Source organism: Psammomys obesus, unplaced genomic scaffold (assembly GCF_907164565.1).
Source record: "Psammomys obesus unplaced genomic scaffold, mPsaObe1.curated_primary_1811, whole genome shotgun sequence".
Lineage (NCBI taxonomy): Eukaryota > Metazoa > Chordata > Mammalia > Rodentia > Muridae > Psammomys > Psammomys obesus.
Window position 1 is genome coordinate 713,788 of NW_026596415.1, and position 27,432 is coordinate 741,219.

The window sequence follows — 27,432 nt, forward strand, 5'->3', positions numbered from 1 at the left end:
AGTTCAACTTCCAGGTTCCCAGCATCCACATCAGGTGGCTCTCAACTGCCCCTAATTCTACCTCAAGAGGATGTGATATATCTCATGCACACAGACACACATAATGTGTTAGTTAAGTTTTGTTTTGTTTTGAGACTGGGTTCCAGACTGTCCAACAACTCCCTATTTTGACCAGGCTGGCCTCAAACTCATAGAGATCTGCCTGTACCTGCCTTTGCCTCCTTAGTACTGGGACTAATGATGGGAACTATCATGCCCAGCTAAATGTATTTTTTAAAGTTAAATGCTGAGGGCTGGGTAGAAGCTGTGAGTTCTAACCTCACCACTAGGTGAGTAAGTGAGAACCTGCTCATAGAAAACATAGTACAACACAAAGAAATTAGCCCTTTGGACCCAAGAAAGAAGGCAAGGGTCAGGAAAAGCTTTAATACTTCAAGTGCTCTTAAAGGGGTATATTTTTCCTGGATACAATTTCTTACAGAGAGAAAGTACATTTTCAGAAAACAAAGTAATTCAGTATGGCTCCAGCATATAGTGAACAACAAATAACTCTGGTGAGCAAAAAAAGGCCAGGGAGGACACAGAGGCCATGTATGCCAGGTACAAAGATCTGCTGAAGTCTGGGAAATGAACCCAATGAAGGAAACACCTTGTGTTTAGAGAACCAGAGAAAACTCAAAGCAGCTGACATTTCACCAGGATCTGAGATTGAGGAGCTGTAGATTACAGATACAACATTTACTCCGACCCAGTGTTCTAAGATTTTATCATGTTAACTCATGTATTCCTCAAAACCACTCATAGGGCTGGTGTGACTTATCTCCATTTTATAGATGAAGGTACTAAAGTACAAGAGCTGGAACTCACCCTTGGGAAGGAAACAATGTTATCAGAGACAATGTTCAAATAGAGTGTTAAGGACCTCCAGCCACAAAGAAAAGACACTCAAAGACAAACAGGTAGAAGGTGGCAAAATCAGGAAATGAAGTATCTCTTAAGACTAAACATAGAAAAAATGTTTCCGGCTGTAGTAAAGGTTAATCTTTATTCTACAGACACTAAGGTTTTTTTAAGTAGAGGAATGACATGCCCAGGCATGTCCTGTGGAGAGATGAGTCAGGCTTCTCTGTTCAGAATACATCTACAGAGAAGACAGGGCATGGCAGGATCCAGAGAATAGTTATCCAAAGAATTCGGACTTGAGAGCACCAACAAAGCCCCAAATGAAAAAGTTTTTTGTCGTCGTTTTTTCAGGTCCCAACATAGATGAATGAATGCATACAGAAGGTGAGAAAAGTTCAGAAAGACTATAAGGTCCCTAACTCAAGAACTGATTTTAAGCAATAAGCCAGTTTAGCATACAAAAGGCTAGAGAGAAAAGGATTTGGGCAAGAGCCAAGTCTGACTCGTCATATTGGAGCACATTAACGATTCTGGTAGAGGCAATGAAAAAGTAGTCAGGAAGCAAGTCTGGGGTCCACAGGAGCTGCAACACATGCATTTAGGAGTTACCAAAAGAGAGGTGGATTTCAAAGTCTACAGCAACCACACAGCAAGACTATTGAGTAAAATAAAAAAATCAAGTTTAAAAAAAATGTTTTTAAAAATTCAGGGCTAGAGAGGCAGCTCAGTGGTCAAGAGCATCTTACTGCTTTCCAAAGGGCCTGAATTCATTTCCCAGCACCCACATAGCTGTCCACAACTTCTGGCCTCCACTGGCACCAGGTATGACACATAGTTATGACATATACATGCAGACAAAACACTCATACGTATAAAACAAAAGACACCTAAAAAAAAAAAAAAAAAAAAAAAAACACTCAATACCAAAGTTAGGAACCTATCAAGGGCTGGAGAGTTGGCTCAGTGGTTTAGAACACTGACTGTCTGACTGTCCTTCCAGAGGACCCAGGTTCAATTCCTAGCACCCACATGGCAGCTTATAACTGTCTGTAACTCCAACTCCAGGGCTTCTGACACCCTCACAGACATACATGGGGGGAAAAATGCCAATGCACATAAAATAAAAAATAAATGAATCATAAAAAAAAATTTTTTTTAAAGAACCTATCAAAAGATAATGTATAAGCTGGGCATGTGATACCAATGCTCAGGGAAGAAGCAGTACTCTATGAGTTCAAGGCCAGCCTGGCCTACAAAGTCTAGGACAACCAAGGCTACACAGAAAAACCCTGTCTCAAATAACAAAAAACAAACAAGAAAAAAAGATAATGTATAAAAAATAAAGAACCTACCAGTAAAGTGAACAGATAAGTAAATGAGAAGACAAGAAAGAGCACAAGAAAATGAAGAAGTTTTTAAGTGGGTGGCCAACAGTGTCAACTGCTGAATTGGTATAATGCTATCAAATGCTCCCCCACCCCCCCAGAAATGAGCATGTGAGAAATTACTGGGAGAAGCAGGTGTGGTGATACACACTTTAATCCCAGCAGTCAGTATGTGGAGGCAGAAGGATCTCCTCATTTGATGCTGGCCTGATCTACACAGTGAGTTCCAGAACAGCCAATGCTATATAGAGACACTGTCTCTCAAGAATGAAATAAAAATTACTGGAGGTAAAAATATGATCACTAGTAACTTCTGTCAAGTAATTAGAGCAATAATAAGTTGACTTAAATGTAAATAAGACAGGAGGAGTAGGAGTGTACAGACTGAACAGGAACAAAAATCATAGCTAATAATGACAAAGTCTTTATTTCAGGTTGGAGGCTGTTCTAAGACACTTGGTATCTCAACTCATTTGGTTCTCCCCTCTTTTTTTATTTTTTATTATTTATTCACTTTATTTATTAGTTATACAGTATTCTATGCCTGCAGGCCAGAAGAGGGCATTACAGAGATCTCATTACACATGGTTGTGAGCCACCATGTGGTTGCTGGGAATTGACCTCAGGACCTATGGAAGAGCAGCCAGTGCTCTTAACCTCTGAGCCATCTCTCCAGCCCTCTTTTTTTTATTTTTAAGATTTATTTATTTTTATTTTATGGACATGAGGGTTCTGTCAGCATGTATGTACATGCACCATGTACACAAAGGACAGACTGCACAGTACAGAAAAGAGTTTCACATCTCTTGAAAAGAGTTACAAAGGGTTATTAGCTGCCATGTGGGTGCTGGGAACAGAACCCAACTCCTCTGAAAGAGCACCACGTGCTCATGACCACTGGAGCCATCTCTCTAGCCTACTTGTTAAGCCACGTGGCAGGAGGGGCATGGAAAGCCCAATCACCCAACCACTAGACACCAGGAATTCTCCCTCCCACTGCTGACAACAAAAGTCTCTCCAGCCATTGTTAAATGTCCACTAGAGAGTAAGACTGCTGTTGGTTGAGAACCACTGAGTTAATTAAGATGAAGGGCACAGAAAGCAAGTTCTGGAGGAAAGACTAGGACCATTGGTACAAACATGACGATCTAGAGTCGATCACAGACACCCACAAAGTAGGACAAAGCCAACTTCCGCAAGGTGTCCCCTGGCCTTCACGGCTGCTGTAGCACATACGGGTGTGCCCACATGTGCAAAATACATAATTAAAAGTGATAAATATAATTTAAAAATTTAATTACCTTTATGTCAGGATCTAACAGCTGGTTCTTCAACAATTCTAAGTCATTTGTTTCACCCTAAACAGAGAAAAGAGAAAATTAAAGTACAATTAAGTACAGTTTCTTTTAAATACCAACAGAATTTTTATTATGCCTTGATACCTATAGAATTGCAGAAAGAATCATGAAACTTTCACATCCCTCACAATAATAAAGTCAGGACTTTAAAACTTTTTAAGAGTTCATATTTAAGGCAGACCTGGCTGTCATTTATGGCCATAATCCCAGCTATTCAGAAAGCAAGTCCAAGGTCACCTATCTGGGCAACCCTCTCTCTTGCAGCTATAGCACAGTGGTGGAGGGCTTAGCCTAGGTTCAATCCTTAGCACTGCAAAGAAAAACAATCAAGGCACAAGGAGCTTGTGTTAGGAGAATCAGAGGTCTAGGACAAGGGAAGAGTAAACAGTCACTCATATACAGCCATACCAGCGTGTGGACACTTAACTACTATAGCAGATACTAATGAGAAATCTAAAAGTATGAGATAAAAACATTATAGCAATACATGTCAGGAAAAATTTAGATAGCATCTATTCAAATGTATAGCTAAATATGGGAACTGTAAGACACAATCATTTATGTTTTATCTTTAGTGATGAGATCTAGAGGAACCCCTTGGCCAACACAAAACCAAAGATCTCTAATTTATTCTTCTTCTTAAGAGATAAAATGGTAGCTCGGTGTGGTGGCACCCGCTGGTAATCCCAAAACTTGGAAAGGCAGGCATATCTCTTGAGTTCAAGGCCAGCCTGGTCTACAGAGTGAGCCCAGACAGCCAGAGCTACACAGACAAATCTGTCTCAAAACAACAAACAAACAACAAAAAATAAATAAAATGGTGTCAGGCAGTAGTGGCACAAACCTTTAATCCCAGTACTCAGAAGGCAAAGGCAGGTGATTCTCTGAGTTCGTGACCAATTTGGTCTGAAGCATGAGTTCCAGGACAGCCAGGACTACACAGAGAAACCCTGTCTCAAAAAACAACCCAAAACTTGGCACCCTTGTTTTGACTACTTTTAAACTTACTGTATCATGCATCTCACTAAATATTCTATTTCAATGTTATCTAAATATTTCCCTACCTCCATTTTCCCAAACTGTGGATCGTGACCCCTTCAGGGATTGAACTACCTTTTCACAGGGGTCAACTAAGACCATCAGAAAACACAGGATTACAATTTATACCATTAGCAAAATTAAAATTATGAAGTGGCAAAATAATAATAATGAGAAACTGTATTAAAAGGGTCAAAGCATTAGGAAGGATGAAACCACTGTTTTAGACAAAGGCCTTAAGTTCAGATATCTACCTGCCTCTACCTCCAAGTGCTGGGATTAAAGAAAAGAGCCACCAAGCCCAGAGTAAAATTTATTTTTAGGCTAAGGAAAGAGTTCAACTAGAACTGTTTTACTGGTGTGAACAAGGTCCTAGTTCCAATCTCCATCTTTGCAAAACCTAAGTAAATGCACACTCATATATGATGAACTTAATTTTATTATGTTTACTATTTTTGTGGGGTTTTTTTTTGGGGGGGGGGGCATTCAGAAAGGAACCCAAAATCTTGATAATCTGCTCTTCAGTGTAATACCTACTATATTCTGACTAACCAAAGTCAAATCCCACACAGTATCTCCTCATACCTTTTTGTATTTCAGTAAGACTTCTGTCACAGTTCCACCAAACCGAACAGTTTTTCTTGGGGGAGAATTGAAGAAATCACTCTCTAACGCAAGCATATCTGAAAGTCTGAAGAACCAGGAAAAGTTATTAAATTCATGATAGAGATTGATAACAGTGAACATTACTAAACCAACATCATTTTGTGTGATGAAACTAAAATTTCTTAAATGATAGCTCTGCTTCCAATCTTATTCCCCACCAATCCACTCTTCACTCAGTCACACTGTCTTCTCATGGCACCTAGAAAAAAAAATACAAACTCAAACACCTAAAGGACACAATTGTACACACTCAAAAAACAGCACTTGGGAGGCTGAGGCAGAATCCAGGAGTTGGGGGCCAACCTAGACTACATAATGAGATCTTATCTCAAAATTTATTTTTTAAGAGAAAGGGAAGGAAAAGAAAAGAAAGGCAAAAAGAAACTCCAGATTCCCGAATTAATCCTGTAGGATCCTTTTTAATCAGCCCTTTCTTAACTCTCTGATCTCAAGGTACAACCATTTGTTAAAAGCATGGTGTCCTTTCTATTCCTCAAACTTGTCAAGCAGGTTCCCATTTCACTTGCTACTTACTTTTAGAAACACTCTTCCCAGGTATATACAAGATTGAAGGTCAAATGTCAGAAGCCCTCTCCACCAGAACCTCACACACTCATCCTTTATCCTGCTATGATGTAGTTCTTACTATGTTGTAGCACTTACTGATTGATACCTGAAACCACCATCTTCATTTATTGCTGTCCCAGCTCTGTTACAATGTTAGACTCTGTATAAGCTACTCTCCCAAGTGTCTTAACACAGTAAGTACACATTTCATAAATAGTTGTCAGTATTATGCTAAGTGCTTTACAAGGTTTACTTCATTTAAAGTGAATCCTACAAGCCAGGCCTTTAGTCCCAGAACTTGGGAGGCAGAGACAGGCGGATCTCCAAGTTCAAGGCCAGCCTGATCTACAAAAGTGAGTACAGGACAGCCAAGGCTACACAAAGAAACCCTGTCTCGAAAATAAATAAATAAATAAAACAATAAAAACCGAGAATCCTAGAAAATCTAAAGGTTAAACCCCAAATGTAGAAACTAGCATTTTAAAATGTTGGGCAAGAAAATGACTGCTTAGATAAGATCCTGTTCAACTGGGTCTACTGCTCCCCTCTGCAGAAACCATTTCAAACAAATCTTTAGGATTCAATTTGCCACGAGTGACAGCATTCCTCCAGAAATGCCGACCAGGGAATGCCGACCACATCTAGGCCAATGGAGGAAAGAGGAAAGGCGCAGAACATAGGTCCCGAGATCCACAAGGGCGCCCCAAACGTGAGTGGAAGTCAGTGGAACAGACAAGATTCGCTAACGCGGCGCCTTTACCCAGGCTGAGGAGCAGGAGGTTCCTGTGCAGCTGGTCCGAGCCCGCACGCCCCGACGCCTCACAGCCCTCAGCACACCCCGAGCGCTTTCAGCCCACTCGAGCCCCGGACCCGCAGGGGGAGGGCGCCCGGATCTTACCCAGTCCGCGACGCACTCAGCGTGGCAGAGGCCGTAGGCGCCACATCGCCGGGCAGGCGCGTGTGAAGCAGCGGGGCCGCCATTCGAACAGCGTGAACGCAGTGCCTGGCGCCGGAAACCACGGCCAGCCCGCCCCGGAAGTTGCGCTGTAGGAAGCATCCTTCGGCCAAACGCGGAGAACGTTGCGGAACGCAGCTGTAAAGCCACTGTGCTCTCCCCTGGCCCTAGCGGGCGTGAAACGGTTCTAAGAACAGGCTGGCACAGCTAGGCGGGGCCCGTCAGTGGCTGGGTTCCTCAGAATCTCCTTCAGAAAGAAGCCTGCCATGGTGGCATGTGCCTGTAACTCTGGCGCTTAGGAGGTGGAGGCAGGAGGATTAGTAGCTCAAGGCCAGTCGGTAAATTACTAGGACCTGGGTTATCCCGGTAAAAAGCCCAGTATAAAGTTAAACACCGACACTGGAGAGATGGAAATAGAAGCTGCTCTGGGACTCACACAGACGCTTAAATCAGATCAAAGAGATTAGGTCTTCAAGGTGGAGCAATTTGACTGAACAAAACATTGTACATCATTTAAACACGAAAATCTTACTCTGTGTGACACACATGTCACGCAGTTGCCTTCGAGAAGCCTGGAGGCTGTGGTGAAAAACAAGAGCAGAGGGCTTAGTCTTAAATCTCCATGGTAAGAGGACCCAGGTTAGAGGTCTGGCCGTGTTGGTGCAGGGATTTAATCCCAGCACGCAGGAGGCAGGGGCAGGCAGATCTCTGAGTTTGAGACTAGATTCGACTACAGAGCAAGTTCCAGGACAACCTGGGCTATACAGAAAGACCTTGTCTCGAAAACAACAAAGTTGGCTTCCCAGCACCCGATAGCTCACAGCTATCTGTAACTACAGTCCCTAATCCCAGCGGTTCTTACACAGCCCTCTGTGAGCACAACAGGCACATAGTGCACGCATATACATAAAATACACCCAAACACATAAAATAAACGTTAAGACAGTTTTAGAGAGTTCTTTGCTCTCCGGCATACTTTTGCTTGCTTTCTTAGGATGCTGAGGATAGAATCCAGAGCATTGTTCCCTCTAGGTGAGTGCTCTACTAATGAGCTCCACATGCACCTTTGTAAGAGAAAAAACAATGTCAGACAGACCAAAAAGAAGCAAGGAAAGGGGCTTTGGGTTTTTGTTTTTAATATTTATTTTTATTTATTGTGTGTGTGCACCACAGGCATGCAGATTCTTCACATCTCCTGAAACTACAAGAGTTGTGAGATGCCTGGTGAGGGTGCTGAGAACCACTAACACCGAGTCATCTCTTCAGCCATTGTCCCCATCCCCGTCCCCTCCCCGCATCCCCACCTGCCTCTTTTCTGTTTTGGTTTTGGTTTGTTTTTGAGACAGGGTCTCTCTGAGAAGCCTTGCAGAAATCCTGCTACCTCTACCTCCCAAATACTGGAATTAAAGTTGTGCACCACCATACAGGCCCTGCCATTGTTTGTTTGTTTGTTTGTTTGTTTGTTTGTTTTTAGAAAGACTTATGTATTTGTGTGTGCGCCTACTTGTGTGTGGGTAACATGTTCGTGCAGGTGCCTTGAACTGCCTGTTGTGAGCCACCTGATGTGAATGCTGGGAACCAAACCCAGGTTCTCTACAAAACTGCTCTTAACTGTTAAGCCATCTCTCCATCCCCAAGGAAAGAGCTTTTCTCCAAAAAACTGCAGAAACTAAAGCTTTGAGATGGAGGGACAGAAAGGACTGCACTCCACTGTCAGTAAGAAAAATGAAACTTTAGCAAGCTGTGTAGAAATTAAGAAATAAAACAATCTTCAGCATCTTGTTAACTAAAAAGCATATATTTGTTTTGCAACATTGTAAATCCAAGTAGCATTCTTCTGTCTTGGCTGATTTCGTATCTGATACAGTTTTAGAGTTTCTGGGGAACGTTGGACAGAAATCACAGGTCTCCAGAGCAGGGGAAATAATTGCACATTAGCTTAATCAATCCTTCAGGCTAACTGTGTAGTAACCTACTCCCCTCCATCCCAAAGGAAAGCAACTCGAGATAAAAATAATGCATGGCTATGACGCATGAAGAATATAAATAAACTGTCAAGTAAATGCCAATTAACCATAACTCCATTAATTTTAAGTTGAACATATACAAAAAAATAAATAAATAAATAAATAAATAAAGCACCTACAATTGTGCCTCCTAATTTAAGAAACAGAATGCTGAGCTGCACTGTTGACTCCCAGAGTTCATTTTATTCTTTTTTATTTTATTTTATTTTTATTTTCCCTGTCAAGACAGAGTTTCTCTATGTATAGCCTTGGGTGTCCTGGACTCGATTTCTGGACCAGGCTGGCCTCAAACTCAGAGATCCAACTGCCTCTGCTTCCTTGAGTGCTGGGATTAAAGGCGTGTACCACCAAGGCCAGCTCACTTTATTCTTTTTCCTCCAAAGGTACTCTTATGTGGTTGTTGTTGTTGTTGTTGTTGTTGTTGAGGGGGCTGTTTGAAAGTTGTTTTAAGGTTTTGTGGTTTGGTTTGGTTTGAGTCCTAGGAATTGAACTCAGGGTCTCACCCATGCAAGGCAAGCTCTTTAACACTAAACTATATCATTGGCTCTTCTATTTTCTTTATGTAAATAATATACATGTATTCCTAAACAGTGTGCTTTTGGGAAAGGGTTTGCAACAGTGTCACTCTATTGCCTCAAATTCAGAATCCCCCTGAGTAATCCTGAGTGCTTTCGATATATAGTTTGCTCCTCTGTCTGTTGTTGCTGTTGTTGGTTTTGTTTCTTTTGTTCTTAGAGAGAATACAAGTCTGGCTTCAAGCTCCTTCTATAGAAAAGGCTGGCTCTAAAATCCTGATTCCTCTGCCTCCACCTCCCTAATGCTGGAATTACAGGTGCACACAGTTGGGTTTGTTTGGTTTAGTCCTGAGGTTTGAGTCAAGGACCTTGTGCAAGCACATGCTCTGCCACTGAGATACTCCCTAGCCAGTAAGATAATTGTTTTTACCTGTCTTTGCATTTTGTAAAAATTAGTTGCATGCTTCATTACATAGCTACTTACTTTCAACAGTATATTTTTACAATACACATTGTATAATATAAAGTTGTAGTTTCTCTGCTATATTGCATCCCACTATTTAAATACATTAAAATTTTTAATTTATTTATTTATGTTTTACATACATTAGCATTTGACTGCATATATGTCTATGTGAGGGTATTGGATCCCCTGGAACAGGAGTTATAGACAGTTGTGAGCTGCCATGTGGGTGATGGGAATTGAACCCAGGTCCTCAAGAAAGAACCATCTCTCCAGCCAATTTTTTTTTTTCCCAGGGAGAGATGGATAAATAATTAGGAGCATTTGCTGCTCTTGCAAAGGACCCAGGTTTGGTTGCCAGCACTCATGTGGTACATAAGACATACATGCAGACAAAACACTCATACATATAAAAACAAATATTTTAAAAAATTTTCCCAAGTAGCTAGGCAAATCTACACTCTGAGCAATATACTCTCTTTAAGCCCAGTATAACTGATTATTTTTCCATGGCACTGCTAACAAGCAGGCTGTGGTAGGGCATGCATACTTTAGTCCCAGCACCTGGGAGGCAGAGGTAGGAAGATCATTGTGAATTCATGGCAGTAAGTTCCAGATCACTCAAGGGCTTACATAGGGAGACCTTGACTTTTGCTTGTTGTGTTTTCTTTTTGAGACTGTTATGTAGCTCTGGAGTAAGATCCTGTCTTCAAACAACAAATGTACTATATTCTGACTTCTATATATGTGACATGGAGTATGTGCATGCATACAATCTGAAAATGTTTAACAGAAAAATTCACTGTTGGAGTTCACTGGTCATATCCCTTTGTTGGGGAGTCACCACGTTTCGTTCATTAGCTACCAGGTATAAAAGAAACTTTCATTCTCCTATTTCAACTGTCTTGGAGGCTTATTGCTTCTGTCTGCTAGCCTAGGCCTAGTCCTGGAAGCTTCTAACCTCCATACAATCTAACCTAGGCCTAGAATGTTTCCCTCTTCTGAGATTTACTGCTGAATAAGTTCACCCTTTCTTATTCTGAGCTCTGGGCTGGCTGGTTCAATTCAGCTGTCCTGACTCAAACTCCTGTCCCAGCTGACTTATTCAATATGGCTTCTCTCTCGACCTCCAAATTGCTCCACTTGGCCTCAAACTAACTCCAGAAATCTTTTCTAATCTTCTGGCCCATTCTCATTCTCTGGCTCTGAAAGATCCCCGGAGGGTATCTTCCGTCAGAGAGACCCCCTCCCAAGGAACAACGAGGCCATTCGGATGCAAACAGCAAGAGGCTTTTATTTTGATACACGGGTACCCGGGGCGAAAAGTCATTCGAGAGACTTTGCGCGCCCCCTAGGTGGGAAGCTGGGGTTTTTATAGGGTTTTAGAGCAGAAGCACTGGTACAGAAGCGAGAAGCATGGTTACAGGGGGCTGATTGGTCCGTTTACATGAGACCACGATTTGCGTCAAAGTTTGGCAGGGGCACCAAGATTCCAGGAACTGGGTGGTCAAGGGGGTTAGGATGACCCCTTGACGTGGCCCGCCACCTGTTATTTTGTTTTTCTCTATCTTAACTGAAACAGTCTCACAGATATCTATGAGGGTGATTAACACAAACTGTTTTTAGTATGACTGGGGCAGCCTGACCGCAGATATCCCAAGTGGGTGACACAGCTAGGTTTCTCAGTAATTTTCCAGTTCCCCACCTAGCCTACAGAGTTTCTCATAGCTATGTTTAACTTAGGGTGAGGCAGGGGTCTTTCAGCTCATTCCGTCTTCACCTGAGTCTGCAACCCCTCTCTATTACTGTAAAACTGCCTCCTCCTCTCTCATCTCCTCTTATGTAGCTTCCCTTTCCTCTCTATTCTCTTGAGAGGTGGGTGTATCCTATTCTGTCAAGTCTTTCTCTGATTCATCATTTTTTTCTGTCACTTAATTAGACATCACTTTCAAACATGGGTGCTTCATTCTACAAATTGTCTTTACCTTAATTGTTTGGGATTAAAGGCATGTACCTAAGCTTTTCTTTACCTGAAACTTGCTCTATACCAAGCTGACCTTGAACTCAGATCTGCTTGCTTCTGTCTCCTGGATTAAAGATGTGTTCATATTCTAAGTGGATCGCACAGACCTAGAATGTGATCTCTTGCCAGAGTAGCCATGTTATAAATTAAAATTTCTTTACAGCCAGCTTTCATGAGTTTAATCTCTGCTTCATGTTTGTGGTTGAAGATGTGATCTCTCAGGTAACTACTCTAGTTGCCTGCTGTCATGGTGTCCTCATCATGGACTCTAACCCCTTGGAACTGTAAGCTAATAAACTCTTTCTTCTATAAGTCACCTTGGTCACAGTGTTTTATCACAGTAACAGAAAAGTAAGTAATAAAAGCTCTCATGTCTCATGTATCCCAGAATGGCCTCAAACTCACTGTGTTGAAAGGGATACGTAATTATAGGTATAGTCAAATGTAAGATATGGGAGGTAGAGAGATGGCTCAGAGGTTAAGAGCATTGGCTACTGCTCTTCCAGAGATCATGAGCTCAGTTCCCAACAACCACATGGTGACTCACAACCATCTATAATGAAATCTGGTACCCTCTTCTGGCCTGTAGGTATACATGCAGACAGAACATTGTACACATAGTAAATATATAAATCTTAAAAAAAGAAAGAAAGAAAGACAATTGTAAGATAGAAGAAAAAGGGAATTTGGCTTAGTCTATTAATGCTACTGTAACAAAATACATGAGATTGAATACCTTAAAAACAATAGAAATTTATTCATCAAAAGTTTAGAGATCAAGCCTTCAAGATCAAGGCACAAGTTTCATGCTTGTTGAGAACCCAGTGGCAGTTTCCAAGATATCCTTTGTTGCTGCATCCTCATATGGTAAAGAGAAAAGAGGTGGGCTGGGTGGTGTAGCTTAGTGATAGTACTCCTACCTGGGCTCAATCCCTATTCCCAGAGAGGGGTGTGAACAAATTCAAGAGACAAAAGGCATAAAAAACTAACTCCTTAATCATCATGCAAGGCTCTGAAACCTGACTCAGAAGCTCCACAAGCATCTTCTCTTAGAACTGTCACTTTAGAAAACAGCTTCCAATCTCGAATGATGGTGCACACCTTTAATCCCTCAGGAGGCAGGGGCAGCGGCAGACTGAGTTTGAGCTTTACAGAGTTCCAGGACAGTTAGGATGCACAGTGAGACCCTGTCTCAAAACCATCCCCCAAAGCTTTCCTGTTGCTTTATGTTGGCAACTGACTTTCAGCAAATGACTTTGGGAGAGATTCCAATCACAGAAGACACTCTGTAGAGGAAAATAAATCATAATTTGTTTGTTTCATTTCCATATTCTGAGTCCTTATCACTGAGAATACAGCTTGTTTCCTGGGTTTTATGGGCAGTTTATTCTGTTGTGTTTTAACAGGTCATTAGCTCTGGCTGTGCTGGACCTTTCTATGAGTCTCCTGCCTGTGCCTCCCTAGGGCTGGAATTAAGAGTTATGAACTACCATACCTGGCTGCTTGTGACTTTTTAAAAATTACATTTAAGGGCTGGAGATATGGCTCAGGGGTTAAGAGCACTGTTTGCTCTTCCAGAGGTCCTGAGTTCAATTCCCAGCAACCACATGGTGGCTCACAACCATCTATAATGAAAATTGGTATCCTCTTCTAGTGTTCAGGTGTACTTGCAGGCAGAACATTGTATACATAATTGTATACATAATAAATAACTCTTTTTTAAAAAAAAATACATTTAAGCCTAGGTGGTGGCATGCCTTTAATCCTAGCACTCAGGAGGCAAAGGATCTGTGAGTTTGAGGCCTGCCTGGTCTACATAGCAAATTCCAGGACAGCCAGGACTAAAGAGAGACCCTTTCTCAAAAGTAAATAAATAAATATAAATACAATAATACAAATTACATTTAAGACATTTTTATGATATTTCATGTCTATTAGTGTTTTGCCCACATATATGTTTTTGTACCACATGTATGCCTGATATTCTTGGAGGCCAAAAGAGGGAGTCTGATCCACTGGGACCAAAGTTATGAACATTGTGAGTTCCCATGTGGGTTTAGGGAATCAAACCCAGATTCTCTGCAAGAGCAGCCAGTGCTCTTAATCACTAAGCCATCTTTCCAGCTCCAATTCTGTGTGTGTAAGAGAGAGAGAGAGAGAGAGAGAGAGAGAGAGAGAGAGAGATGAATATGAGACCAGAAGACAACTCTCAAGAGTTGGTTCTCTCTTTCCACCATGTGAGGCACAGGGATAAGACTAAGGCTGTCATGCTTGGCAATAAGGGGCTTTTAACCACTGAGACTGGTTTTTTATTTGTTTGTTTGTTTGTTTGGTTTGGTTTGGTTTTTTTTTTTTTTTTTGGCTTTTTAAAATAGGATCTCAAATGGCCCAGGCTAGCTATCTTGACCTCTGACCTAAGTATGACCTTGAACTTTCAATCCTACTGCCTCCAAGTGCTGGGATTACAGAAATGCATCATCACAGCAAATTTCCTAGTTTTTACATATTTTTTAAAACTGCAACCAATGGTTTATGACTTCAGAGAATGATTATCTAATTGTGGACTATTCATCCCCTCACATTTCTCATATCCTACATCCTCACAGTGTTTACTCCTTAATGCACTTACTGTACAAAGTAAAAATGGGAGGATGAAATGACTGAATCATCTTTATGTACCTAATAAGAAAACTGGCACTTAGTATAAACTAAATTTTAAAAATCAGTTTTGACTGAAAATGTAGTTCAGATGGTAGGTTGCTGGCCTGACTTCATTTTCTAGCTGCTACCAAAAGTTTACATAGAGAAGTAATCCATTAACTGACCTGCATTATTATAACTTTTAAGATGCTTATGAAGAAGGCATATCAAAAGGTAGTGCCAGCCAGCCTATAATCCCACTCTGGAAGGCAGAAGCAGGTGTACTGCTGTGAGTGGGAGGCCAGCCTGGTCTATATAGTGAGTCCAGGATAGCCAAGACTACACAGGGAAAACCTGTTTTGGGGGAGTGAGGGAGGCTCCTTAATAATATTGGCAGGTCTCATGCAGCTCTGGCTAGCTTCAAACTCCCTATGTGGTTCAAAATTACCTTGACCTTCTGATCCTCCTACCTCCCCCTCCGCAGTGCTGAGATTATAGGTATGAACCACCATGCCTAACTAATTTTATTTGAAAGGAAAGCTTGTCATATATCCTATATAGCATATTATGCATCAATTTCAGTTCCTCTACGTGTATGACTGAAAATTTTACTTAATTTCTCAATGTCAAACCCATCCTTTAAGTGGAGATAACAACAGCATCCAACTCTGTGATGAATGCCTGAGTCACTTTTAGTATATGATGAACATCTAATAGCTATTGTTATTAATAAATTTATGTGTGCTTATTCAAAGATGATACAAACTGAGGCTATAAGATAAATAAAACATAGATGAATAAGATTCTCATGGTCTACTAGATAAGGAAAACAAGAAGTCACCTGAGGGGCTGGAGAGATTGCTCAGAGGTTAAGAGCACTGGCTGCTCTGCCAGAGGTCCTGAGTTCCATTCCCAGCGACCACATGATGGCTCACAACCATCTATAATGAGATCTGGTGCCCTCTTCTGTTGTGCAGGCATATGCAGACAGAACATGATATAAATAAACAAATCTTTAAAAATAAAAGTCACCTGAGAATTACTCATTTATATGTTAAACATTTATCTATCTATCTATCTATCTATCTATCTATCTATCTATCTATCTATTTAGGATGCAAATGCCAGGGTGTATGTATGGTGGTCAGAGGACAACCTTCAGGAGTTGGTTCTCTCTACTTGAGAACTCAGATCATCAGGGTTGGTGCCAAGTGCTCCTGCCACTGAACCATCTTGCCTACCCAAGACTATCTTTTTAAAAGGTCCTAAAAGCAAAGCATTGTAACACGTACCTATAACTCCAGCACTCAGGAAGCATATGCAGGAGGGATGCTGCAAAGTCTAGGCCAGCCTGGGCTTTGTAGAAAGTTCAGGCCACTCCGAAAATATAAATAGAAAAAAAAAAAAAAAAAAAAGAAAGAAAGAAAGAGAAAAGCTTATAAAAAAAAGCAATTTGAAATTTTACTTTTGCTTTTTTGAGACAGTTTTTCTTTGTAGCCCAAGATAGTCTCCAACTCTCAGTTCTCATTTCTTTCATCTCAGCCTTCCAAATGCTCAGACTAATTACAGTGGAGAGCCTCTGTGACACAATTTAAAGTTTCAGTGATGCAGATTAGAGTGAAGGCTCATACTTCTGCCAGTGGGGGTCAAACAGTCTGTGCCACACAAGCTCTCCTGTGCATCTCTGCTCTCTCTACACTAGGTATTGGTGGGCACCCCTCCTTACCCTAAGATAGAGCCTCAGACCCCAAGCTAGGGATCAGTTCCCACCCAAGCACTCTTAGGGCCTCTCTCTGACTAGTGGCCTTCCCAGTGATGCAGGCATTGCCATACAATGAGGACTCTATTGTTATCAAATACCAGGTCCTGAAAGGTGGATTCTCCATTTGGAAGTCAGAAGATTAGCAAACTGCTTCATCTTGGGCCTGCAAACCAAAATGAAAAAGCTTTGTATTCTGAGTGTCACTAGAGCAGAGTAAAGGGTTAATGTTGGCTGTAGAACCACCCTATCAGGTCCTCTCTCCTCTAAGCTACCTGTTCTTGGTTAGGCAAATGACTCCAGGTGATGTAACTGGAGCCAAAGGAGCCATCGAGCCCATTCCAGGAAAGCAGACCAATGAGGGCAAGGTTTTCTCCTTCATTACATAAGTTGACTCACAACATTTTAACATCTAATTCCTGGCTATCCAGGAATTAGATATACAAACCAGTATAAATTCACCAAATTCATAGAGTTCTGCTTCTAAACTCACACCTTCAATTTTTGTCTTTTGGCAAAAGTATCTACTACCTTGACATTTATGGGGGGAAAACCCCAGCCACCATATGCCCCTGATTTAGATAAGTACTTATTTTGCCTGCAACATGCATAAATGAGATAATATAACAGTAATTCCACATGTCATCTCTGTAACAATACTAAAAAGGTTCTGGACAAGAAATCAAACACCTGGAAGTATTTTGCAAGGTGGAGTCTATATTTTAATTAGGAACTGTTGTTAACAATTAAGAGGTCTACTTTTATCTTATAATTTAAAGAGAACCTTAGCAATTCATCTCAATTATTTGCCTATTGACATTACTTTACAGCCGGCCACAGGTAGAACTGCAAACTACAAACACAACTCCACCCAAGTAAAAATTCTCCTAAGAAGCTGGATATGGTGTTCTGGGGGAGGAATCTCAGTTAGTAGACTGCTCACCTAGTATGCAGAAAGCCCCGGAGTCTATCCCCAGCACTACACAAACCTGGTTTAGTGACACCTGTAATCCCACCACTCATGGGGGTAGAGGCTGAAGGATCAGAACTGCAAGGTCATCCTTGGCCAAATACAGAATTTGAGGCCAACCTGAGCTACATGACAGTCTGTCTAAAAAAATAAAATGAATAAAAAATAAAAAAGTCCCAGAGACATAGTGTAGTGCTTAAGATCACTTGCAGCACTTCCAGAGGACCTGTATCAGATAACTCACAACTGTCTGGTAACTCCAGCTCTGGGGTTTGGTGCCTCTGACCTCTGCTGGCACCTGCACTCGCGTGCACAACCTCATACAGACATGCCTATACCACCACTCCCAGCTGCCATCAACTATTATTACTCCTTTTCCTTTAAAAAAAATTTTATATTTAGCCTGGTTGTGGTGTTGCGTGCCTGTAATCCCAGTACTCCGCAAGGCAGAGGCAGGAAGAGCTCTAGTTTGAGGCCAGCCAGTCTACAAATAGAGTCCAGGACAGCCAAGGCTACACAGAGAACCCTGTCTCAAAAACCAAAACAAAAAATTTTTAATATATTTTGTGGACCTCCCACTTGGTACCGTTTTAAAATATAACCCCTTAATAAAGTGAACCTTAATTTAAAAAAAAAATTTATTGCATGTTTTTATTTATGTGGAGAAAGACAAAATATAAGAGTAAAGGTCAGAGGACTGCCACCTGTGGGAGCCGGTTCTCTCCTACCATCTGAGTTTAGGGGACCGAGTTAGGTCATTAAGCTTGGCAGAAAGCATTTTTTTCTATTCACTGACTCATCATGCCAGCCACTTAATTTTATTGTTGTTTGTTTAGCTTGTTTTTTAGAGATAGGGTCTCATGTAGCCCAGGCTATCCTCAAACTCACTATGTAGCTGAGGATAACCTTTGAATTCTGATCCTTGTGTCATTACCTCCTGTTGCTGAAATTACAGGTATGCAAGACCCTGACTGGTCGATACAAAGCCAGGGCTTTCTGCTGGCTTAGCTACTATGTCCAAGCCCTTCTGTATCTCTCTCTTTCTTTCTTTCCATATATATATTTTTGAGACATGGTAGCCCTGGTTGTTGTGGAATGTGATATGTAGAATAGGCTGAACTCAAACACATAGAGATTGCCTCCCTCTGTCTCTCAAATGCTGGGATTGAAGTTGTGTGCACTTATGCCCTGCTTAAGATATTCACTCATTCATTGTCAGGCATAGTGGGACACGCCTTTAATCCTAGAGGCAGGAGAATCTCTGAACTCAAGGCCAGCCCTGTCTACAGAGTGAGTTCCAGAAGAGCCAAGGCTACACAGAGAAACCCTATCTTAAAAAAAAAAAAGGCAACCACAGATTTTTTCCATTTCCTTTTTTGTTTGCTTTTTTTTGTTGTTGTTTATTTTTTTTAAGACAGGATTTCTTGTGTAGCTTCGTCTGTTTTGAAACTCACCCTGTCCTCCCTCAGAACTTAGAGATCCACCTGACCGTCTCTGCCTCCTGAATGCTAGGATTAAAGGTGTGCCGCACCTGCACCGCCACCACCTGGCCCAAAAAACAGATTTTTAAAAAAATATTATTTATGTGTAAATGTGTTTGTGTATATGCTATGTCCTGGGTGTGTGCCCCCAGAGGCCAGAAGAGGACATCAGGTCCTCTGAAAATGGAGCTATAAACACTGGACTCTACCCAATATGTGTGCTTGAACTAAATAGGGGTCCTCTAGAAGAGCAACAAGCCCTCTTCGGTAATAATACTTTTCCCTTTACATGGAAGGTTCTCACACATGGTCTTCACCCAGTGAACACCTGCTTTTAGATCCAATTCAAACACCCCTCACACAGACCTCACTGGTATTCTCAAAGCACCGTATTACACTGCAGTAGTTCTTTTAGTGTTCATGTCTCCTCATAGATGTTAAGTGATTGAAAAGCAGGGCCTCCAAATATGGCGCTAACTCTCCAGTACATAATACCATGCCTGGCACCTATTAGAAAGAATGCAAATGTTTTGGCCAAAGAACTATTTGAAGGGCATGAGTGACTCCTCCTGTCAAAAAGATAATACTCCCACTAGGCTGCTAAAAACTTCTTTTTTCCTTAGCTGACCTTCAGTCATCCTCATAACTATTGTTTTGATTCAGCGAACAAAGACTACAAAACGTTCTGTTGGCAAAATCTGCATCCTTTTATCTTCATGTTTACCTGGTCCCTGGTACTTACTTAACCATCTAAGTCTCTAAGACTTGCATATATATTATTTCAATTATATGAACTACCTCAAAGTATAAAGAAGGCAGGAAATGGCCTTTTGAAGTTACAATAAAACCTTTCTGGTTTGTTTGTTTGTTTGTTTGTTTGTTTTTGAGACAGGGTCTCACTATGTGGCCCTGGCTGGCCTAGAACTTGCTTTGTAGACCAGGCGGGCCTCCAATTTACAGAAATGTTACCTGCCTCTACCTCATAAGTGCTGAGATTAAAGGTGTGCACCACCACACCCAGCCCAGTCTTTTCCTTTTAAAATTATTGTGTTGCTCATACATAGTTTTATAAACATATACATACATATATACACACATACACACAATATTATATGTCAGACAAGCCTTCTACAACTGAGATTCCCAGACCCTACCTCCTTTATTATTATTATCATTATTTTAGTTATACTTGGGAGAGTCAACCCAGAAGTGTAGGTATCCTAGGCAGGCATGGCCACTGAGCCACTCTACCAGTGTCCAACCCCCTATTTTTTAATTTTTGGGTTTTTTTAGACAAAAATTGCTATGTTGCCCTGGTTAACCTATAACTTTCAACAACCACCCTTCCTCTGCATCCCAAATGCTAGGACTACAGGCATGTGTTCTTATGTGCAACTTTTCTCTCTTTTAATAGAAACACAAGTCATTGCATATATTTTATAGTATTCAGTTGTTCAAACTGTGTAAAAGATTTATAAAATATCTGTCTGTGAGTTCAAGCCCAATATGGTCTACACAATAAGTTCCAGGCCAATTTGGTCTATACAGTGAGTTCCAGGACAGCCAAAGCTAAGTGGAGACTCTATCTCAAAAAAAAAAAAACAAAAGATTTACAGAATATATATGTATGTTTATCTCTAGTGAGATCATACATTTTTTTAAAAGGGCTATTGAAGAAAGTTGTAAGAAAATAATAACTGCCACCTACTATTCAGTTATTTCCATTATTGGAATAAGAGCAACAAATATGGGACTGAAGAAATGGATCACCAGTTAAGAGCACTGCTCCTCCAGGGGACCGGGGTATGATTCCTAGCACTTACATGGGGGCTCACAACTGTAACTCCCTTTCTAGGGGATCATGTGCCCTTTTCTGGTCAAGGACACCAGATATCTAACGCCCACCCAAGGAAAAAAAAGGCAATGAAAAAGAAATCTCAGCTAAGAGTGGCAGTGCATACTTGTAATCCTAGCACTCTGGAAGTAGAAGCAAGAGGATCAGAATTTCAAGATCATCTTAAGCTATGCAGCAAGTCTGAGAACAGCCTGGTCTACATGAGGCCTTGTTAAGAGAAAGGGCCATAATTTGGGAGGCAAAGGCAGGCAGAAATTCTGAGTTCAAGGCCAACCTGGTCTACATAGGGAATTCCAGGCATGCCAAGGCTACATAGGAAGACCTTGTCCAAAAAACAAACAAACAAAACAAAACAAAAAAACAGCAACAACAAAAAGCAAACCAAGAAAGAGAAAAAGAAGAGAGGGGAGGAGAGAGAAAAAGAGGGAGAAAGCAAATTAGATAGCTTACGTCCAAAATTTTTCATTTTAGAACCACTCAACCTTTCTTATGCAGTCAAAGCTTACCTTTACATTGTGCAAAATGTTTTATTTAGCTGTATTTGAAAGATCCCCGGAGGGTATCTTCCGTCAGAGAGACCCCCCTCCCAAGGAACAATGAGGCCATTCGGATGCAAACAGCAAGAGGCTTTTATTTTGATACACGGGTACCCGGGGCAGCAAGGTCATTCGGATGACTTTGCGCGCCCCCTAGGTGGGAAGCTGGGGTTTTTATAGGGTTTTAGAGCAGAAGCGTGGGTACAGAAGCGAGAAGCATGGTTACAGGGGGCTGATTGGTCCGTTTACATGAGACCACGGTTTGCATCAAAGTTTGGCAGGGACACCAAGATTCCAGGAACTGGGTGGTCGAAACAGTCATGATGACCCCTTGACATGGCCCGCCATCTGTTGTTTTCCTTAGGACCCTTATCTTAACTGGAACAGTCTCACAGATATCCATGAGGGTGATTAACACAAAGTGTTTTTTAGCTCAACTGGGGCAGCCTGACCGCAGATATCCCAAGTGGGTGACACAGCTGGGTTTCTTAGTAATTTTCTAGTTTTCCATTAGCCTTTAGAGTTTTACAAAACAGTGGTATCCCACAAAATGGCGTTAGCTATGTTTAACTTAGGGTGAGGCAGGGGTCTTTCAGTATTTAAACAGCAACTATCACTGTTGTAAACAGGAAATTAGTATCACTGGGCATTACGTAGAAGTAACTCACTGAAAAGTGTATGAATATGAAGATTATTACAGTCTCGCTGACTATAGTTTTTGCCTACTGAAACTTTAGAGGGGCATTAAAGAGCATTGTCTCCAATAAAAGCTAGCCTCTCTGACAAAAGTCAAATAAACTGAAAAGGAATAGTTTCCTCACTCAGATTCAATGTCACTTGGTGTTATGTTCCTGTACAAACTGAAGCTGCCTTCGTCCAGGAGAACCCCTGCAGAATCCACATCCCTCACCTACCTCCAGACCTTATAACTTCCTAAAAGAAAAACATTCCTCTGGCTCCCCTGCTAACCTTAAACAAAAGGAACAGATTTCATCACCCAGTAAAGTAGTCAAAGCCTTGGGCTTCATCTACTCAGAAAGCCATTTTCAAAAGCCTACCAACCATCAAATGGCTAATTCCTGAAGTCCAAGGCCACTTTGTTCCCACTACAGGAATTGAGAAAGCCACTAGAACACTGACAATAAGAAGGGTAATGGTTGGCAGTTTTTCCTCAAGGCACTTAACTTGGCAAAAGCCTTAGTAGACATTCAAATTGCTGGGGTCTGATTCCTATTAGAAAGAGTAACTTTTCCTCACTTCTCCCAAGGCTGGAGGGTTACCAGAAGAGTCACACTGAGTGTTTTGGATGTGTGGCCTCAGAGACAGGGGATGAAGGGTCAGGCTGCTCCCGAGATAGTTTCTGGCTGGGTGCCGGGAGAGTCCCAAAAACTTCAGCACTTTTCTTAGGAACTTTCTGGACACATGAAGAATGACTTTGAGAAGTTTGTGCTAAAGACGCCTCCGGGTGCAGAGCCTGGGCAAACCCAGGTGACACCACAGGAACCCCTGTGGTTAAAGTATGGCTCTCAGAAGCTTTAGCAGTTTCAGGCTGCCTTTGAGAGACACGGGGAAGACTCTGGAGATGGCTTTGTTGGGATAGAGAGCCCTGCATTTGGCTCTTGGAGATCATGGGTACCATAGGAAAACTATCAGGGGGTACGGGCACCAGGAGGTGACTCTGATTCTTTGTCCGTTCTAGAGGGTAGACCTGAGAGGTCAAACTGATATTAGAGCGCTCCTGAGGCACATGGCAGTCAGAGGACAAAGCCATCCTGTTATAGCTTTCAGAGGCTTCAGACGCCAGAGGGTGGCACTGCGAGGTCACCGAAAAGACAGGCAGGCTTCTAGAAGGAGAAATGGAGAGAGGGGAATGTAGAGGGACCAGAGGAAAACTCTTAGAGGCCTGGATTGCGCAAAGCTCTAGCTGGTTCAGAACGGACACAGGCTTCGCCAGACAGAACGAAGTTCTGCCACCTGCAGTCCTGGCGTCCATGTGGCCCGGGTCAGGCGAGCTCAGGCTGTTGACCCTCTGGAGAACCCTCGGGAGGAGTCGCTGCCGCCGCCGCCGGCGGATCAGCTGGAAGGTGTTAGAGACGCTCCTGAGGGTCAGCGAGAAGCGACGGCTGCCGCACCGGTGCACAGAGACCTCGCCCGCGCGGCGCGAAGTCCTTCTTAAGGGGTTTTCCGGGAGTGCCTCGATGTTGCCGGTGTACCAGGAGATCCACCACAAGAGGCTGACGAAGATGATGATGGAACCCAGATAGAGCAGCATGTCGTAGAACAGCAAGTTGGCAAAGACGCCAGTGAACAGCACTGCCACACCCACAGCGTCGAAGGCGACACCCAGCCAAAAAAACTGCCTGCAGTGGCCCAGGGCCCCCGACCGCATCTTTTCCAAGTCCAAGCTCTTCTGCGAAACATCGGTGCCGCTCCACATCGCCCACGCAAACCTCGCAAGACACCACCACACCACACCCAGGGCGCTGCCACCGGCCGGCTTTAGCCCCTGGGTGTCCGTGGCAACGCAAGGGGCGGGGCTGAGAGGGGCGGGGCGGGAAGTTAAACCGCGCATTAGTCAGCTGCAGAGAAACTAAAGAGCCTAGGGAGCTGCGCGTGCGCATGACGACCTGCCGCCGCTCCTTCTGCGCTTGCGCAGTGCTCTCCCCTCAAGGGCCGTCTGTCCAGGGTCGGACCTTTAGGCGCTGGGTGTCTTAAAACTTACGACAGCGAAATCGGCCGTACCCGGGTGGAGAATTTTCTCGGGGGAGGTTGAGATCTTGAGGAAGAGGAAACCACGGGCCTCTTTTCATGTAACTTCCCAGCAATACCTGAATGAAGCTTGAGATTAAATCTTGGCTAAATATTTTTCTTCACATGAGAAGTGGCCAGATTAGGATCTGGTGTTGTTAGGTCTGAATTCCCATGTTGTGACTGTTGACATACTTGGCCAAGGACCTAGTAGATCCCATCGCTCCAGTCATAATCGTATTTCCTTCCCCTGACCACCTCCTCCCCTGGGTTCTTGGTTTTTGTTTTGATTTGTTAAAGATGTATTTTAAGACATCCTAAAATAGATTTAGGTTTATAGGTCAGGCGACGTTTACTTTGGCCTATAGGCACACACTGCCACACTTGGAGGAAAACTACTCTTAAACACTTTCAGAATTATAGATAGAAACTTAGAAAAGCATAGAGGTATAGGAGTTGCTCACGCTCCTGGACAGTTCATACCAGTGCCTGAGCAAACAGGCTATACTAATTGGACTCAGAGGCTTACTAAAATATTTTTAAAGGGGTCAAACATGATAGTTAATACCATCACCCCACAGGCAAAGACAAGCAGATCTCTATGTATTGGAAGTCAACCTGTCCTAATTTGTGAATTCCAGGCTATCCAGGACTATACTGTGAGGTCCTGTCTCAAATGAATGAATGAAAATTAAATAAACATGAAGGTGGGTCGGGGAAGTTGGCGGTGGATATAATCAAGATATACAAGTATAAAGTTGTCAAAAAATAGAGTTAATAAAGTGTAAAGATAAATAGAAAAGGAAAGGTGGAAAATGTTAATTGTAGAATATAGATGAATTGAGTATAAATGTTTATTGTTCAGTTCTCTACGTGTTCTCTAGCCTTGACATTTTCAAAATAAAGAGTTGCAGAATTTTATTTTGTAATTTAAAATTTAAGTTTTAAACTTACAAATATGAATAGCAGGTGGACATGATGATTCGGTAGTTGAAGCCTGCCAGCCTGAGTCCAATACTCAGGAGCCACGTGATGGAAAAAGAGGACTTCTGCAGTTGCTCTCTGACTTCTACATGAAAATATAGATCTCCCCTTTGGCTACAAGAGTGCTCAAGGTTGACAACCAGAATGAATTTGCCTGGGGCTTGTCTCTGTAGTCCTTGATATAGTCATTCCTGGATTTAGGCAGGTTTAAATTTGAATTTCTCACCTGGGGCAAAATCTTTAACCTCCCTCATCTTTGGTCTCCCCGTCTATAAATGAGAGAACAGGCACCTACCGGAGGCTGTGGCGTTGCTAGCCGATGATGCCTTTATTGGGAGGTACTAACAATGCTGCCTACCAGAGTCTCTCAACCTGTTTCCATTTGGGACCTCTTTATGTGGGAGAAATTGTTATGTGACTGTAAGTATATAAATATATAAAATAGTTGTACAAATCAAACACTGATAGTCACTAATAAATATTTTTAAAAAGTGTTTTTTTGTTAATGTGTGTTTTTTTTTTTTGTTTTGTTTTGTTTGTTTTTTGTTTTTTTTTTTGAGATGGTTTCATTGTAGCACAGGCTGGAATTCACTATGTAGCTGAAGATGACCTGATCCTTCTACCTCCACTTCCAAAGTGCTGGAATTATGGGCATAGCCATCATGCCCTGCTATTTAAAGAATTCTTTGTTATACATATAGTTCACTAGACAAAACCAAATTGACATGCTAATAAGATGGGTGCACTTTTTACATAAAGAATTAACTCTTGGCTAAATATTTGATACTGCAGGACATAGAGAATCTTCAATATTTTTCACAGTTGATCAGTATTTTGATTTTATAATCATTAATTCTGAGAGTACCACTGTGCAGAAATATGTACTACAAAAGGGCAGAAATATATTTAAAAGCATTTCAGAAATTCTGTTCTAATACCAAGACAAAATTTAACATTTTTAAAAATAAAACTGAAGTGAGCAACTCAAAAGTTTTTTTTTTATCGTATTACATTTATCTGTTTGTTTGGGAGGGGGAAGCACACAGTTCAAATATGGAGTTCAGAGAACAACTTGTCCTCACAGAGATCCACCTGCCTCTGCCTCCCTGAGTGTTGGGATTACAAGCATGCACCACTATGCCCAGCCTGTTTCGTTTTGTTTTGTTTTTAAGAATCAAAACTCCAGAATTCTTACTACAGCTTTGTTCACAGTAATTATACCATTACGTTTCTATAAGAGCAGAACACTGTGTACATACAATAGAGACACTACACTTCTTACATACGATACTCTCCAATCTGAGCTAAGATGTTCTAAGTTAAGACAGTGGTGCTAGCATAACAGCATGCACAGTGCACAGTACACTTGTCCTGAGTTGAATGGAAAGCTGCAGAGAAGTGTGATTCAACATGTTGCTTCCAGAGATACCTTGGATTCCTTAGCCACTTGATTTTGAATTAAATTTTGGTTGTTATGGTTTCAGAAGCCTTTTACTGTAGCCTCTTTTTTGATAACCCACATTCAGTTATGTGACCTTTGTATGGGGTTGTGATTCAGTTTAGGCACAGCTATAGTCTAGCTGGTTGTGGGAGCACACACCTGTAATCCCAGAATCCAGGAGGTAAAGGCACAAGGAGCACAAATTAAAGAAGTATTTACAAACAGAGCTATGTGAGACCAGTCTTAAAATATAATAAACACCACTTAGGAGGCAGAAGTAGTCAGATTTCTGTGAGTGTGAGGCCAGCCTGGTCTACAGAGTTCCAGGACAGCCAAGGCTACACAGAGAAACCCTGCCTTAAAAAAAAAAAATAAAATAAAAAATAAAAAAAATAAAATAAAAAGCCATTTGTGATCTGACTACTGAAGAAGTGGTGTCAGATAGATCCCTGGGTTTTGCTAGCCAGCCAGTCTAGCCAACTCGATGAGCTCCTGGCCAGTGAAAGACCCTGTCTCAAAAAACAGAACAATCACCTTCTGGCCTCTATATACACATGCACCTGCACACACACAGCCAGTCATGTCTACGTGCAGCTGCCTTCTGACTCCGGCTGGACCCTAATTGCTCCTGTACCACCACCAATACTTGCTCCAGAAAGTACAAAAGGTGTAGATGGTGTAGATACACTCCTGCAAGAAGAGCTGCTGCTTCTGCTGTTGCACGGGCTGTGGGAGCTCACAAGGCTGCATCTGAAAAGAGCTTTCAACAGGTCCAGCTGTGTACCTGATATGGGGCATCCCTGTAACCACATGTGCATAGTGTTCCGTGAAAATCTGATTAAAAAAAACAACAACAGCAGGGGTCTGGAGAGATGGCTCAGAGATTAAGAGCACTGGCAGTTCTCCCAAAGGTTCTGAGTTCAATTCCCAGCAATTCATTAGCCATCTATAATCAGATCTGGTGCCACCACCTCTTCTGGTGTGTAGGCACAAATGCAGGCAGAATACTGTATAAATGATTAATAAATAAACCTTAAAACAAACAAGTGTACCTTTAACCCCAGCACTTGGGAGGCAGAGGCAGGCCTCTGAGAGTGTCAGGCCAGCCTGGTCTACAT

At 42.0% G+C, this 27,432-nt stretch overlaps 2 protein-coding genes across 2 annotated transcripts in view; both read right to left on the minus strand.

Moving 5' to 3' along the window:
- Rrn3 (RRN3 homolog, RNA polymerase I transcription factor) overlaps positions 1 to 6,911 on the minus strand; it is a 35,426-nt gene extending 28,515 nt beyond the window's left edge. The window contains exons 1-3 of the mRNA XM_055597789.1: positions 6,816 to 6,911; positions 5,270 to 5,375; positions 3,590 to 3,646 (exon numbers count right to left, since the gene is read on the minus strand). Coding sequence (XP_055453764.1) covers positions 3,590 to 3,646; positions 5,270 to 5,375; positions 6,816 to 6,898 — 246 coding nt within the window. The 5' untranslated portion in view covers positions 6,899 to 6,911. The remainder of the gene's footprint in view (positions 1 to 3,589; positions 3,647 to 5,269; positions 5,376 to 6,815) is intronic.
- Positions 6,912 to 21,216: 14,305 nt separating this feature from the next.
- LOC129669485 (uncharacterized) lies at positions 21,217 to 23,628 on the minus strand. Its single transcript, XM_055597763.1, has one exon. The coding sequence runs from the start codon at positions 23,576 to 23,578 to the stop codon at positions 22,430 to 22,432; it is 1,149 nt and encodes a 382-aa protein (XP_055453738.1). The 5' UTR covers positions 23,579 to 23,628; the 3' UTR covers positions 21,217 to 22,429.
- Positions 23,629 to 27,432: the final 3,804 nt, after the last annotated feature.